The sequence below is a fragment of the Denticeps clupeoides genome, chromosome 8 (genome assembly GCF_900700375.1).
Source record: "Denticeps clupeoides chromosome 8, fDenClu1.1, whole genome shotgun sequence".
In the NCBI taxonomy this organism is placed as follows: Eukaryota; Metazoa; Chordata; class Actinopteri; order Clupeiformes; family Denticipitidae; genus Denticeps; species Denticeps clupeoides.
Genome location: NC_041714.1, coordinates 19,056,523 through 19,072,678, shown reverse-complemented (window position 1 = coordinate 19,072,678; position 16,156 = coordinate 19,056,523). Strand labels below are relative to the sequence as shown.

At 47.6% G+C, this 16,156-nt stretch overlaps 2 protein-coding genes across 3 annotated transcripts; both read right to left on the bottom strand.

The window, feature by feature from the left end:
- Nucleotides 1-2,091: 2,091 nt before the first annotated feature.
- Nucleotides 2,092-3,087, bottom strand: LOC114795718 (gap junction delta-3 protein-like). Its single transcript, XM_028989297.1, has 2 exons — nt 3,026-3,087; nt 2,092-2,862 (listed from the first exon to the last, which is right to left on the bottom strand). Exon 2 carries the CDS (start codon nt 2,824-2,826, stop codon nt 2,092-2,094), a length of 735 nt encoding a protein of 244 aa, XP_028845130.1. The 5' UTR covers nt 2,827-2,862; nt 3,026-3,087.
- Nucleotides 3,088-3,659: 572 nt separating this feature from the next.
- Nucleotides 3,660-15,917, bottom strand: top2a (DNA topoisomerase II alpha). 2 transcript variants are annotated; one of them, XM_028988391.1, is made up of 37 exons: nt 15,760-15,917; nt 14,597-14,743; nt 14,418-14,508; nt 14,265-14,328; nt 13,974-14,119; nt 13,798-13,895; nt 12,746-12,958; nt 12,498-12,671; nt 12,186-12,287; nt 11,957-12,094; nt 11,732-11,870; nt 11,496-11,653; nt 11,233-11,358; nt 11,029-11,139; nt 10,787-10,892; nt 10,378-10,487; nt 10,198-10,290; nt 9,965-10,079; nt 9,748-9,869; nt 9,507-9,655; nt 9,190-9,421; nt 8,746-8,880; nt 8,248-8,448; nt 7,966-8,161; nt 7,711-7,802; nt 7,129-7,272; nt 6,961-7,044; nt 6,617-6,817; nt 6,426-6,549; nt 6,037-6,337; nt 5,821-5,882; nt 5,620-5,733; nt 5,205-5,340; nt 4,536-4,597; nt 4,335-4,448; nt 4,012-4,223; nt 3,660-3,933 (listed from the first exon to the last, which is right to left on the bottom strand). In XM_028988391.1, exons 1-37 carry the CDS (start codon nt 15,874-15,876, stop codon nt 3,784-3,786), a joined length of 5,079 nt encoding a protein of 1,692 aa, XP_028844224.1. In that variant the 5' UTR covers nt 15,877-15,917; the 3' UTR covers nt 3,660-3,783. The 2 variants fall into 2 exon arrangements, with proteins under 2 accessions (XP_028844224.1, XP_028844225.1); XM_028988392.1 differs by having other exon boundaries at nt 3,660-3,930.
- Between the last annotated feature and the right edge of the window lie 239 nt (nt 15,918-16,156).

The following is a 16,156-nucleotide window of genomic DNA, read 5'->3' as shown; positions in this document are numbered from 1 at the left end:
GAGACACAAATACACTTGACCATCCCTGAATATGTGATGTGATGCAAAGTTAAGATTATGGTCTGTCAGTTGGTGATGCTGGAGGCTTCTTCTCCACATTCAGCAGCAGCCACACCCACCTCAACCATCCACGAAAGCTCAGGAGAGGATGATGGCAACTGATTTACTCCTTGTTCTCCTGCTCCTATGACCTACATTCACTTCCAGAAGGAGCTTCAGCCTACGAGGATTTACCAGTGGGAAAAGGAAAAATAGAATAGTTCATTTTTTTATCTATCTCCAGCAGGAGAACAGTTACATTAAAAAAAGCATCTACAATGGCCTTCCAGTGTAGATCAAAGAGGAAGAGCGCTTCACGAGAGAGGACACACACACACACACACACACACACCTCATGTATTTCAGTAAAACACAATCCAGAAACATCCAGGGACACCGGAACCACCTCAACATCCCTGATGTTGTTCCAGTTCAGGATTTTTGTCACACATCATGTTTGTACCAGCAGTGTGAAACGTGAAAAATCAAATGGCTTTTATTGTCACGTCACATACGCCGATACACAAGTACAGAGCATGTGAGGGAAATTTACATTTAAAGCATTTATCAGACACCCTTATCCAGAGCGACTTACAATTAGTAGTTACAGGGACAGTCTCACTGGAGCAACTTAGAGTTAAGTGTCTTGCTCAGGGACACAATGGTAATAAGTGGGATTTGAACCTGGGTCTTCTGGTTCATAGACGAGTGTGTTACCCACTAGGCTACTACCATCCCGAAATTCTTGAGAGCAAAGCTTCTCACACAGCAGTGGAGTGACAAAAAAACAATAAATATATATATCTAAATAAATAAATAAATTGCATGTGCCTAGGTAAACATTTTACCAACAGACATATATACACAAATATACACAAAACTTCTAGTGATTCATAAATTTACAGCTGCACTCGATGCGCCAGTAACAGGATAAAGCCAGGACCTGTCAGAGATCTTTATTCCAAAACTCTGATGATGCTGAGCGGCCACCGGTGTCCAGGCCCTATAAAACTGGCACAATGACGCCACCTAGTGTTAAAAGAAACAACTCGAAAACGATTTTCTCTAAAACGAGTTTTCGGTTTCTATAAAACCTGCGTCCACACGAAGCGTTATCTGAAATGTTGTTGTCCACACAGACGCGCAGAGAACATTCTAAGCGCTGTTTTAACCCCCCCTCCAGTGGCGCTGTAACTCCCCGCTCTCACATCTTGTTCCGTGTCTAGTTCTCCTCCAGACCTGTCTTTCAACCCTTTGAAGGATTTCTTGCAGTTGCTTCATGAGTTTCTGCAGCTGCTGCAGCCCAGCCTACACCCTATTCCTAAAGCTGACCCTAACCGCTGCGCATTCGCAGTCCAAGTCGGGTATGTCCAGCCCCGCCTGTAGCCAGCCCGGCCCACGGTCAGCCTTTATGTATTTATAATGCATTTTATATATTTATGCACATTTCTTCTCTGGGCTAAAAAGAGGACAAATTTTTACTTCATTTTCAAAACAGTTACAGCCTGCGTGGCACAAGAAAGCGGCTTTACTTTAAAAAGCTGAGCCGGGTCGAGTTCTGGGTCGGCGTTGATGTGACCTCAACGACTGATCGCCGAATCTTCGGCCGGTGTTGGTTTTATGTTGTGGGAATCGCCTGCTTCCGGCCTTCCCAGTGAGCTATGTGACACTAATACATCGGTGTTTTCACACAAAAAAAAAAGAGAGAAATTCATTCCGGAACCCATTTCGGAAAAAAAAAGGTTCTGGGGCCCCTGAAACACTGTTTCTGTGTGGAACGCAAGGCCAGATCGGACAGAAATTTTACAGTTTAAGAGAAAAACGTTTCCGTGTGGACGGGGCCTCGGTCTTGCCTAAACTTCCCGCAAAGTGGAGGTGACCCAGCGAGTTCTGACAGAACAGCTCTCTTAGAACCGGTTCTACAATCTCAGCCACTCACCACCTGCAAGTATGTCAGGATGAGTCGAGAGATGCTATCTGGCTTTTTTCAGGAAGACACATAACTCTCATAACTTCCATCAGTTTCTTTGAACCTGATGGAACCTCGGCCATTCATCTGCAGGTTTTAAGAGGAGGAGGAGAAGCTGCTGACAGCTGCTGCCGCTCGGGCCCTGTGCTCCCTGGTCGAGGTCCTCTGTGCTGGGACTGGGGTTTTGGTTTCTCCAGGAGCTTCATGGAGGTCCAGACCGCCTCGGCTACACTCATGAGAGCTGAGAGGATGGCCATGACGAAGTAGAACCACATGAACACGGTCTTCTCCATGGGCCGCGAGGTGAAGCAGTCCACGGTGTAGGGGCAGGGCGGCTCTGTGCATGGGAACTGTGGGCTCACCTGGAAACCATACAGCTTCCACTGGCCAATCAGGAAGCCCACCTCCGCCGCCAAGCGAAGGAGGACGTTGATGAAGTAGTAACGGCGCAGCTTCTTCATCACCCCGGCTTCCCGCAAGCAGCCCTGCCGGGCGGGGCCACCTTCCTGCGGTTCCGGCTTATGGTGCATGGCGAATATGAGGTATAGGAGCGAGGGGGTGGCGACCACCACGATGTGGAAGACCCAGAAGCGGTAGAGGGAGACGGGGAAGACCTTGCTGAAGCAGACCTGCTTGCAGCCTGGCTGCAGCGTGTTGCAGGTGAACTCGACCTGCTCGTCCTGGAACATGTCCCCCGCCACCGAGCTCAGCAGGGCCATGCGCAGCGCCAGCATGAGCAGCATCCACAGGCGTCCCAGCAGAGGAGAATGGACCTGCAAGGTCTTAAAGCCATAATTCACCAGGTCAAAGACAGACATGTCCAGGTCCCTCCTGCGTTCAGCTGCGTTCCTCCCCTATGAAGCAGAAATTCGATTTTACTTTTGTAATAACGTGGCTCGGATGAGAAATATGATCCAAATCCCAGACATTGTAATAACCTTTTGGATAACGCGCTGATGAAAGCTATCAGTTGTATTAGGTTATAAACGTTTAATAAAGCTAAGATAACCCGTTTACCTGGCAGAGATCGTCTGGTCCAGGCGGCTGGAGAGAGACGCATCTTCGCTCGACGGAGGGTAGGCAGGGTTCTGGACGGAAATGAAAGGTCAGCTGCAGATCTCGACAGACTGGTGTGTGGGGTTTTATTTTTCTCCACTCATGGAAGACATTCCTGCGACACGAGAACTTATTCAAGAAGGAATGTTCTTCCACGCCTCCCTGCCAAAATAAGCTCGGCTCACAATAATACTTGCCGGTTCTCTGAAACTGAGTCATTGTGAAAGATTGCACAGTGACAACAAAATGTGTCCGCTGCATTTAACCAGACACCTTAGTGAGCAGTGGGTAGCCATGAATAGATGCCTGGGGACGGTCCTTTGATCAAGGGTACTTCAGTGGCACCATGGCGGTTCGGGATTTGAACCCGCAAGTAGGCCCGGTTATGCGCCAGGCCACCACAGTGGTAACTACTACTGTTAATAATGATCATTAGATTTTTAATCAGATTGCCAGCATACAGTTTACACGTTTTTTTTTTTTTCCATGTCAGAATAGAGAAAAAAAAAAACGACACCATCACTCAGACAGGATGAGTTGAACAGTTTATTCCAAAAAGAAGCAGAAAATATATACAGACGAAACAAATGAACATGAACAACGTTGCGGACCAAGAGTTTAAACACATTTAAAACATGGAACAGACATTCATATAAAACTAATAAAAGAGAGACATTAATCTGTTTTTACATTTTTTCTTTTTCCTGGATAAAGTTGCTCTAGAACCCGAAATCCTCGTCCGAGTCAGAATCCACGTTATAGGTCACGGGCTTTTTGGACCGAGCCGTTTTACTCCTGGGTGCAAAAGAAACTTGCTCCACCTCATCTGGGAGGGAGAAGCTGTCATCCTCGTCCCACTTCCTGCTCTTCTGTAGGGAAGACAAGTCTCGTTTTCAGGCAACGTTCAAACGGAGGGGAAGCCCTGCAGAACCCCACCCGGTACCCACCTTCACTCCTGCAGGTTTCTTGCTCTTGATGCGGGACATGAGGTCATCGGAGTCGCTGCCAGATTCGGCCGCTGGTTTCCTCTTGCGACTGGCTGCTGGTGCGGAGTTCTCACACTCACTGGAGCTGGAGGCCAGGGCAGTCTTGGAAGCCTTGGATTTAGAAGGAGCCTTGGGCTTGGAGAGAGCTTCTACAATGGAGGGCTGCTTCACATCTGCAGACGGGAGGAAAGAAATGTGGGTGTGAGAGAGCGAGCGAGGGAGAGAGAGAGAGAGAGAGAGAGAGAGAGAGAGAAAGAGAGAGCGGAGTCGTGTAAAATACCCACCAGCTTTCTTTTTCATGGCAGCAGGCGCCTTCTTCGCTGCTGCTGGTTTCTTGCTCCCAGCCTCTTTAGGCTTCGTTGGGGGTTTCAGGGACGCCTCTTCATCACTGGTCTTAGCTGCACAACATCACAGAAAATCAGAGACATCCAGCACAACACACGAACAGAATATGAACACACACACACACACACACACACACTTACATGTGGCTTTAGTTGTGGCCTTGACTTTCTCTGCCTTCTGTTTGTTCTTCACCTCTTTCTTCCTGGAAGTAAAAGACATCCATGGATTTCCCAGCTTGTCCCTTACAAACCACCTGCTGATTCAACTGTAGGGCCTGTCAAAGCCCATTGAGACATACTGTATGTGATTTTGGGCTATATAAGAAATAAATGTTGTTGTTGTTGATTCTACCTGATAGTCATGTGCTGTAACTGTAATATATGACCTCAATATTATATCATAATACATAACAGACTCCAGTAACCCCCGTATGCCATATTTCCTGGATAAATATCACTGAACATCCCAGGATGATCCAGTGCTGACCAGAGAAGGACTGGCTGCTCACTTGGAGTCTTGAGCTGCTCTTCTAATATGTGATGCCCTTTGTGACCATGTTCATTGTAAAAAGGACTGGATAAATTAAAAAATATATATTTTTATGAGGTTATTTTAATTTATGTAATCTCATCAGTACACCATCTTATATCTGGTCTCTAGTACGAGTTCCATTCTCTCCTAATCTTTATGGACCAGTGTTTGGTGTGGACCGATGTTACAGCAGCAGGTGTCACCATACATCCAACCATGAGACATTACATGTTGGTAAAAATGAGTTTGTAGGTTTTAGTGTACGATCAGTGACGTACGGAGGTTGTGGTGCAGGGGAGTCGACGTCACAGTCCGGCTCAGGAACAAACGAGTCTTCGTCTTCACTAATGACTGCTTTCTTCCCCTTCATCCAGTCATCATCATCACTTGAGGAACTGAACTTATTGGGGACACCTGGACAGTAAAAGCACCAAATGATTGTGTGTTTGAAGTGAAAGTTAAGTGATTGTCATTGTGAAACACAGCACATGGTGACAACGAAATCTGTCCTCTGCTTTTAACGGTGCAGTGGGCAGCCATGACAGGCGCAAGGGGAGCAGTGTGTGGGGACGGTGCTTTGTTCAGTGGCACCTTTTCGAACCGGCAACCTTCTGATTATGGGTCCACTTCGTTACCTGCTAGGCTACCACTGCTCCGTTTGTGAGAGAGAGCGGAGTCGTGTAAAATACCCACCAGCTTTCTTATTCATGGCAGCAGGCGCCATCTTCGCTGCTGCTGGTTTCTTTCTCCCAGCCTCTTTTGGCTTTGTTGGGGGTTTCAGGGACGCCTCTTCATCACTGGTCTTAGCTAAACATCACAGAAATCACAGTGACATCCAGCACAACACACAAACAGAATATGAACACACACACACACACACACACACACACTTACATGTGGCTTTAGTTACGGCCTCGACTTTCTCTGCCTTCTGTTTGCGCTTCACCTCTTTCTTCCTGGAAGTAAAAGGGATTTTATGAAGTTACTTTCATTTCGACCCCCCCCATCTCATCACTACACCATCTTATATCTGGTTTCTAGTCAGCGACTTGATTCTATCCTAATATTTATGGATAATTTGTAGGTTTTAGTCTATGATCAGTGACGTACGGCGGTTGTGGTGCAGGGGAGTCGACATCACCATCCGACTCAGGAATGAACGAGTCTTCGTCTTCACTAATGACTGCTTTCTTTCCCTTCATCCAGTCATCGTCGTCATCACTTGAGAAACTGAACTTATTGGCACCACCTGGACCTTTAGCCTTGCGCTCGATTCGGTCTCGTGCCACCACCTCTGGACTTCCGTCACTTTCCACAATGGATTCATCGTCATCAGACCAAGGGTTCTTCTTCACCGCCTCCTTTTTAACCGGCTTAAACTGGAGGGTGGTCTGCCTTCCTGGCTTAGAAGCTGCAGGTGAAGCGAAGCAGAAGGTAAAACAGAGCTGATGCTTCTTATGAATTTGAGATCCGATGATAAATGAAATTAGATGTTCCACCTTTTCCTTTAGTTTGCTCTTTTTTTACTTTCTTGCCCAGGCGTGCAGCAAGACCCATGGACGCATCTCCGCCGTCGTTCTCCTCATCGTCAAACTCCATCTTCATGGCCACATCGTTCTCATCCTGCAAACGAAGACGCTGGTCAGGGTGTGGAACGGTCAGGATCTCTGCTCTTCATCCTGATTCCTACCTTGCTGGCTTTCCACTTTTTATTCTTCTTGGCCGCCAGGTCCTTCATGACGCTGGTTACGCGGGGGACGACCCTGCGGCCCTGAGGGGTCGGTCTGGTCTCGTCTTTCACCTTCACCACTTTAGTCCTGGACCCCTTCCCTTTACCCTGGGTTAGAGTCACACCAGCTGCTGCCGCCTCCTTCTCCTTTTCGTCAATGCGCTACACACACACACACACACACACACACACACAATTACTACAATTACTAAAACAAAACTAGCTGATTAACTAAAGCCCAGCAATTCTCCATCTCAGTCCACAGAGCAGAAGAAGAATGGAGGAGTGGAAGTGGGTGGAGTTACCTCCAGCTCCTCAGTAAATGCAGCCAGGTCCTCCTTCCACAGATCTGCAGGACTCTTACGCTTTAGAGTGTTCAGCTCAGTCATCTACATGCAGAGAGACAAGAGGGAGAGGAGATCAGAGATCCATCGGACAGAAAGGGGTGGGAACCAGGGGGAAGCAGGAAGCACCTTGGCATCCCGCTGCTTGCACAACTCGTCCTTCTTCTCCTTGGTCAGGAACCACAAGGGCATGCTCAGTAAGTAGTTGTAGTCAGGGCCAGACGACCTTTCCTCTTTCTCTTCTTCATCCTCCTCGTTCTCCTCACCTGCATCCTGGAAGAAGATAGAGTTTAAACCCAACAATCCTCTAGCAGGACCCAAAAGAGACAATCAAATGCTATGGGTGGTAGTAGCCTAGTGGGTAACACACTCGCCTATGAACCAGAAGACCCGGGTTCGAATCCCACTTACTACCATTGTGTCCCTGAGCAAGACACTTAACCCTAAATTGCTCCAGGGAGACTGTCCCTGTAATACTGATTGTAAGTCGCTCTGGATAAGGGCGTCTGATAAATGCTGTAAATGTAAATGTATTTATCATATATGTGTTGGCATTCATGAAAATGCTAATTAATGTATAATTATTTTGAAACATTTTTCAGTATTTTTTGTTATTGTTCTGTCTCACTGTTCAAATAAACCTACCAAATTATAGACTGATCATTTCTCTGTAAGTGGGCAAATAAAGTTTTCCCCTGACTGCATGCACACCTTCTCTTGGGCTTCTTTCCAGGCCTTCACCGGGTCAGAATCGTAGCCCATCTCCTGCAGCATGCGGATCAGCTCCTTCTTGGGCTTGTTCTCTGTAAAGAGCAAATCTCCCCTTCAGACAAGCCTCCAGGCGACCAATCAGCGCTTGTGTCCCTTTAAGACCCTCGCAGCCCAGATTCCACTGATTTTACAACAAATAATATTTTACAGTAACAACCTCAACATGAGGCACAAACAGGACACATGATGCCTCACCAATGACCAAGGTGCCCTGGATCTTCTCCAGGATGAATCGTGCCTGATTGGTCAGTCTGGAATTCTCAGCTCCCAGCATGCCAAGCAGCCAGTCCTTGCGCAAGACATAGTACTTCATCCTCAACTCAAAGAAGTCTTTCAGGATGTCCTGAACGGTCTCATATTTCTTCAGACTGCCCACATGGTCAAACAGCACCTGTGTAGTGGAGAGAAGGTGTTTGTGTGTAAGATTTGTGTAAGTGTGAACCCACACGGGAGCTTTTTACACAATGGATTTATTACCATGGAGTAGCAGGTGAGTGGGTTCTGCAGCTTGAAGACCTTGTGCAGGCCTGCTGCCTCCGCCTCTCTCAGCCTCTCCTCGGTCATCTTCACCACAAAGCGCACCGTTGAGTCCGTGTGGTACTCCTTATAGTCGGTAATCAGAGCAGGAACCTTCTCGGTGCCGTTCAGCATCACCTCCAACACATTCTCCTTGTACGTCTGCAGATACAGAGCAGGACCAGGGTTATCCTGGAGTCAGACTTAAATTTTTTCAGGGTTTCCATGAGCCGTGACAATGGAGGCGGGTTGGATTAATACACCTCTTCAATTGAGTTGCAAATAAACATGAATGAAAAGGTTGCTCGTTTCGTAAGACCATAAACTGTGTAATGCCACTCCCACCAACCCGCGCCCAGCACACTACACCCTTTGCCCCCTTACTTCATTTTAACACATTCATGATGTCAGGCCGATAAGAATCTTCTGAATGCTTTTTCCTGTCAGGATGTAACAGACCTGAGTCCACGTCTTGATGGGCAGCTCGGAGATCTCGATGGTGGTAGAATCCAGGATGGACACCTCACCGCTGTTCATGTACTGATTGGTCACCACTTGCTCAATTGTTCCCTTAAATCCCTTGTAGCTTGGAAGCTGTGGAGAGGGGACGAGAGGAGGTGGGGTTGGTGAGTGTCAAAGAGACATAACTGCAAGTCCCCTCCATGACATTTTCAGCCATTTCCCTCTTTGCTAGTTTTACACAGTGATTCGTGCGTCACATGGCGTTGCCTGTGTTGCTTCAGTATTCCAGCACCTCAGCAGCCGTGTGTCCATTAATAAAAGTATTATAAATACACGTACAAAACACACAAATTTCTGCAATTTTTATATTGATCATAAAAAAGCTGATTGATTAACGCAATAAAATTCAGGCCAATCAAATAACCAGCCAGCCCCACCCACCATAGTCTGCGGCTCTTCTCCATGAAGCATTCGGTGGATGTTGTTGACGATCTCGCGCACGTCGTAGTTGGGGAGGCGGCTGGCCCAGCCGGTGCCGATGCCCTCGGCGCCATTTACCAACACCATGGGCAGGATGGGGATGTACCACTCCGGCTCCACCCGCATGTTATCGTCGTAGTTGTACTTGAGCAAGTTGTCGTCCACTGGGGGGAAGAGCAGCCGGGCAAGAGGGCTGCAGACAGAGTTCACAGTCTTGTCACGTACACAGAAGGACCGGGGCGTTTCCCAGAAAAGCAGAATGTGACCTCTGACCTCACCTCAACATCGTGAAGATGTATCGAGGGCTGGCAGAGTCTTTGCCGCCTTGCAGCCTGGTGCCGAACTGACCCAGAGGCTGCAGAAGGTTCAGGTTATTGCTGCCAACAAAGTTCTGTGCCAGTCCGATGATGGTCATCATCAGAGACACCTGCAGATGTCCAGATGACAAACCGATATGAGTGAAGGAGCACATGAATGGTGACAGCATCCACACACACACACACACACACACACACACACCTCTCCATGATGATACGCAGACATCTCAGCCACAGAACCGGCAAGCTGAGCCACTTTCACCTCCCTCTTATCGTTCCTCTTAAAACAGCAGAACAGAACCTTCCTCTGTCCCGGCTTCAGACCTAAAGAGGGTAGGATTTCACAATCATTCCACAATGTTCTAATGTTCTATCAACACAACCCGTCTGAACATCAGCAGCAGGACCAGGTCTCTCACCGTCCACCAGGCAGGGGATGGAGCGCTCATTGTCAGAGTTGGAGAAGAGGACCAGCTCCTTGTGGATGAAGTCAAAATAGGACAGGGACTTGGTTTCCTGGCCATACAGGTAGTCCTGTCCAGTCAGAAAAGCAGATATGAAGGATACATGAGCTCACGATAGACCAGCATCAGCTCTGAAATCAAGATGCAAGTAATTTGGAAGACTCGGTAAAGATGGATGCAGCTCTGACCTCAGGCAGATTGTGTTCTCTTCTCTGCCGTCTGTTGATCATAAAGCTGGTCAGCCATTCCTTCCTCTCCTCGATCTTCTTCTTACTAAAGGCCTGAGGGCCGCGAGAGAAACCAAACATGAGGCTTGAAGCTGGGATCCGAAGATCCTCCTTACCTTAGAACTATTCCCCACAACTCACAAGGGTGATGGCCTCATCGTCAGAAGGGCCAGAATACTTGAAGGGGATGCGGTGTCTCGCCATGTCCGAAAAATATTCTTTCGCCTCCTTCGAAGTGCTGGTTCCCAAACCTGAAGGTGGAACAGTCAGGAAATTCCCATCACAGATCAGTCAACATGACCAACGGTTCTCGTACAATCTGAGAAACAGAACAATGGAGCTTCAAACACCACTAAGTTTGAGGAGAAAAACGCGTTTTGTTGACTTAAACCAAGAGTCAGCAGATAATTTCCAAGAAAACCTCAGAACCAAGACCATGTGACACCCGCCCCGTGACATGAAAACCCACCAGCCCAATCAGTGATCGTGAGGACATTGAAAAGGAGCTGCTTACGTTGGATCTTGACTACCACAGGTGTTTAGGACAAACCTTTGTAGTACTTGATCTTCCAGGATTTCACGTTGCCCTGCCTTTCCTTCCACTCGTTGAACTCTGGGATGCTGTAGAAGGAGAGTTCCTGCTTCTTATTAGAAACCTGAGCATGGAGAAGAGATGAACAAGCACCAATAAGAACAGTTTGAGAGGCATTTTTCAAGACCAACATGAAGACCCTGGATCACCACTTCTTCAATTCAAGAACATAGCAGGTCCACACACACACACACACACACCTTGATGATGGGAGTAATGAACTCCTCCAGGAAGTTGTGGCGCAGCAGGGAGGGCCAGTTATGATGGATGAAGTTTATGAGGAGGCCTTTAATATGAGAGCCGTCCTGATCCTACAAACACACACACAAACACAGACCTGATTAGCAGGGAGATACAGTATAAAACATACTGAACTTGGTGTGTGTTGCCATGGTGACGCAGACCTGATCTGTCATGATCATGAGCTTGCCATAGCGCAGGGTCTTCAGAGAGTTGGGGTCGCTGTAGTTCTTCCTGTACTGCAGCCCAAGGATCTTAATGATGCTGTTAATCTCAGCATTGTCCATAATCTGTCCAGGGAAATAATTAAAACATTTTCAGGAACGGCAGAGAAGGTCAGTCCATCAATCCATCCTTCCCTCTGACTGGGCCAGATGCCGTGAGCCCTTTAGGGACCGTGAAAAAGTGAGAATGTCAGGGTCTTCACCTGCTTGTGCGACGCCTCTCGCACGTTGAGCATTTTTCCACGCAGAGGAAAGATTCCGTAGCGATCGCGGCCCACCACGCCCAGCCCAGACACGGCCAGGGTTTTGGCCGAGTCTCCCTCAGTCAGAATGAGGATGCAGCTGGTGGAGTTCTTGCCCCCTGGGCAGGAGATGGAGCTCAGATCAACACCGGGCCGAGGGCCTTGCGGCAGAACTTCAGCGCCGATAACGGCCCTACCTGCATCGTTGGCGTCGTCCAGTTTCGGAATCCCCTTGATCTTGGTGTGTTTGACGGCGGAGCACTTCTTATTCAGCTGCGTCTCAGCTTTAAACTTCACCCAGTTCATGATGCTCTCTATGATGCCACAGCTGTTCGCCTGAAGGGAGCGGAGATAGCGGTGAAGTCGTCGTCATCATCATCATCATCAGGATTCGCCTGAGCAAGTGGAGAGCCACTGCTCACCTGTTTGATGAACTTCTCGCTGAGCGTGCAGGTAGAACCGAAGCTCTTCTGCTGCAGGGTCATGTTCTCTTTGGTCTGCGAGTCGAAACTCGGGTTCTCAATCAGACAGTTCACAAACAGCCACATGTGGTTCTTCACCTGTATGTACACACACACACACACACGAGTTGGTAAAATACATTACAATTTTTAATATATTCTCAAATACAGAACACGCTGCCTGACAGACCTGGAAAGGTTTTACAGTCACACCAGCCTTGTTCTTTTTCTTCACCACTTCAATGAGTTTTGCCACCAGCTGATCTGCAACGTAATCCGTGTGTCTCCCACCCTGAAATACAGCACAGCGTTAATCAGGAACACGAGAGCAAAAATGATTCTTGCTTCGTGACTAGGTGAAAATCTGACTGGACAACACTACAAACATGAATTAAAAATGAAAAGAAAATAGAACTTCTTGTGTAATAAAAGGCCCATAAAGGACACTATACACTATATTACTGCAGAAACATGAAGAGGAGAAGGTAGTGGAGCTCCAGACCTTGGTGGTGGCGATGCTGTTGACGAAGCTGACTTGCTGGAAGCCCTTCTCGCTCATGGTGAGACAGACCTCCCAGCGCTCGTTCACCGCCTCGTGCACCACGGTCAGAGGAGAGCCAGTTTCGTCCACCTTGTCCTTCAGGTACAGGTCCACGTAACTCCGGAAACTGTTCACCTACTCGAGGTAGATTCTGTCAGAACTGTCTCCACTGAGCCTTTGCTGTTATTTGAAGTGACTGATTTACTCACCTGGAGCCTTTTGCCATTGAGGAAGACCTTGACTCCTTTGGTGGAGCCTGCAATGTCATAAGCACGCCGGGTCATCAGAGCCACCGTGTCTCGGTCGAGGGACTCCATCTTGAACTTGGCTAGATCTGGCTGGAACGTGATGCAGGTAAACTCCTCGCCATCAAAAGGCTTGATCTTTGACTCGCCCGCACGTCCCATGTTATCAAACCATGTCTGAGGAGAAGCAGAGCATCAGAATGAGATCTAGCAGAGCTCAGGTGGACGACAGTCAAATGGCCAGAGAAAAATCTGATTATTAAAGGTCTGTGGGCAATTATTATTCTTTTTGCTTTTATATCGGTCTTAGTGGTCTCCTAAAAATGTATCTGAAGTATCTATCCAAACATCTGCCTCGGTGCAGAATTTCAGCCACTTTGAAGCTTTGAGTGGGGTCAGTGGAGATAATGTTTTAGGGGAGGGGTGGGAAATTCACTGGGCGGAAAAAGCATGGAAAACGGGAGGCAACGTTTCCACACAGGGGACATATTCCAGATCAGGCCGTTTGAGCGGCCGTTCTCTGAACGGTGAAGCAGAATGACCAAAACGCTGTTTACACCTATTGGCATTTCTAAGGGTCCCTGGTGGTGTAGTGGTTAGGATTCGCCGCTTTCACCGCCGCGGCCCGGGTTCATGGGGCAGTGGTCTAGCGGTTAAGGAAGCGGCCCCGTTATCAGAAGGTTGCCGGTTCGAATCCCGATCCACCAAGGTGCCACTGAGGTGCCACTGAGCAAAGCACCATCCCCACACACTGCTCCCCGGGCGCCTGTCATGGCTGCCCACTGCTCACTCAGGGTGATTGGTTAAATGCAGAGGACAAATTTCACTGTGTGCACCGTGTGCTGTGCTCCTGTGTATCACATGTGACAATCACTTCACTTTAAACTTTTCTAGCCACTGCAGGCCCACAGACAGGCTTGGAGAACTCGTATTAACGTTAGAAGACGTCATGGGACCTTTAATTAAGAGTATTAATAAGAGATGGGGGAAGGGTCAGAAGATCGGTCTTTACCAACCTGTCTGAAGGAGTTCCTCGACTCTCTGCATGCAGTTTCCACAGTAAACTTGGTGCTGAAGATGTTGCACAGCTTCGCACCGTATCCATTACGGCCACCTGACGACGGCAAATGATGAATGAATGAATCAAAGGCCGAACAGAACATGAAGTGGAAACCAGGGGTGAAAACCTCACCTGTGACCTTCTTCTGGTCGTCGTCGTAGTTACTAGAGGTGAGGAGCTGCCCGAAAATGAGGGCCGGGACATAAACCTTCTCTACTTTGTGTTCAACAACCGGAATGCCCTTCCCATTGTTCCAAACGCTGATCGTGTTATTCTCCCTGCATGGAGGATTAAACTCTTTCAGAGCGGCCTGGAGCTCCACCTGGTTTGATCTTTCATGTGCATCTACAAGCTCTTTCAAGGAACACGGTGATTGCTTTTAATGCATAAATGCTGCCATGCAGAATGACAGGAGGAACTCACGGGTCAACGTTGACCTTGATGCAGTTCATGTTCTTGTCTCTCTGCTTGTTGTCTGCAGCGTTGACTGCACAAGGGGTGAAACCGGCAGAGATTAAGGGCACTGGTCAGGCACCATACATTCAGATATTCTTCTGCGTTTTACACAAGGTTTACCAAGGATCTCGTCAAAGATCTTGTAGAGACCAGGCACAAAGGTCACATCCCTGCAGTTCATCCCCACATCTTCGTCAAACACCCACATTTGCTGAAGAGGATTAAGTGAGAAGAGAGGAAGATGATTAGTGATGCTACATTTGCAGCATGGGTAGAATAGACCATCCCGGAGAACAGACCTGTGTGAGGGGCTCCACAGAGCCGATGTAGGTGTCTGGCCGGAGCAGGATGTGCTCCAGCTGGGTCTTCTTCTGATAGATGCGCTCCACTGAGAGGCGCTTCTCATCCTTCTTGGGCTTACTGAGGACTTTATTCTCAAACAGAGACTGGGGGGAGACAAGAGAAGTCTTTAATTCACCAGAATAAGAAGCGAATCTGAAACATGGTGTCAAATCACACACAGTAGCCTAGTTGCCTATGGCTCAGAAGACCACCAAGTCACAGGTTCAAACCTGAGCAAGAAACTTTGCCCTGAGTGTCTTCAGGGGGACTGTCCCTGTAAGTACTGATTGTAAGGCGCTCTGGATAAGGGTGTCTGACGAATGCCATGGATGTTAACTAAACTTCTTCCAGGCCGTGTAGAAGACAGTTCCAGGATGTGGAAATTTAACTGTGAAGAATTCTACACACCACTCACGTGCACTCTGGAAGAAGGTACCAAAGCATTCGGGCCCTCACTGGCACACTCGGAAACAGCTTCATCCCACAGACCATCAAATGCCTGAACACTCAGGGACTTTCCACTCTGGACTGACACACACACTCGCACTACCTGTGTTATATTGAGTAGTTTTATATGTTTGTAATATTAACTATTAATGCACCGTTACACATTGCACAGCAGTATTTCCACTATTATACTTTGCACATTTATTATTCACGCCACCTGTTTTAGTTTTAGTTAAATGTTACTCTTGCACTGCCCGTGTCCCCTGTTTGCTCTTTATGTAGCAGGTTTGTGTCCCCACACGGTCACTTCATGTCAGTATGTAACTTGGTTTCATTGTGTAAATGCTGCATGAAGCGCCAGGTTCCGGAGAAACGTTGTTTCGTTTCACTATGTTCTAACACGTATATATCTGAAACGACAATAAAGCTCGACTTCAACTCGCACTGCAGTAACAAGAGAGTAAAAGCATTTAGTAAAAAGTAAAAGTTTATAGTGTACATTGTCTGTGCGGTCTACTTTCTGCCTTTGTCTGTTAAGTAGCACCTAGGATCTCGTTGTATATGTAGCAATAAAAAAAGGCATAACTAACTAAACTAAAACGTGATTCGGACCAAGAAGACAGAACAGGTCGCACGAACGTAAAGCGGTCACTGTAATAAAATAATCTTTTACCTTCAGCGGTCCCTCGGTAGACGCCATTTTTTTTACCGAATAACAAAGTGCAAAAGACACCAAAAAAAAAGTTGAAAACCTGCCGAACAGACGGATAGTAGAACCTATATTTAACATAAATTAACCCCACTTCCTCCACCAGCAACTCGAGTTCTGCAGCGTCTGTTTACGGACTAGTTTTAAAATTTCGAACGTGACGTCCCGCCAAGACCAATAGGCCAATCAGAAGAGGGAGCATAGAACAAGCAAATCAGATCATCCTAACGCAACAAAGACCCACCTACTCTACGCATTTCAGCCAATCGAAACGCAAGGCCCCGGCAATCATGTGCAAAGTTCATTTTGCTTGTGTAAACGTAATAATGGTGCTCTCCAGTAAAGGTCTTAAACTAAACTG

Coding starts and splice junctions, on each gene's coding strand:
- LOC114795718 (XM_028989297.1), bottom strand. CDS start 2,826: ATGTCTGTCTTTGACCTGGTGAATTATGGCTTTAAGACCTTGCAGGTC.
- top2a (XM_028988391.1), bottom strand. CDS start 15,876: ATGTTAAATATAGGTTCTACTATCCGTCTGTTCGGCAGGTTTTCAACT. Junction 12,672..12,745: donor TCAATGGCAAAAGGCTCCAG/GTGAGTAAATCA, acceptor TACCTCGAGTAG/GTGAACAGTTTCCGGAGTTA. Junction 10,080..10,197: donor GAGAACACAATCTGCCTGAG/GTCAGAGCTGCA, acceptor CTGACTGGACAG/GACTACCTGTATGGCCAGGA.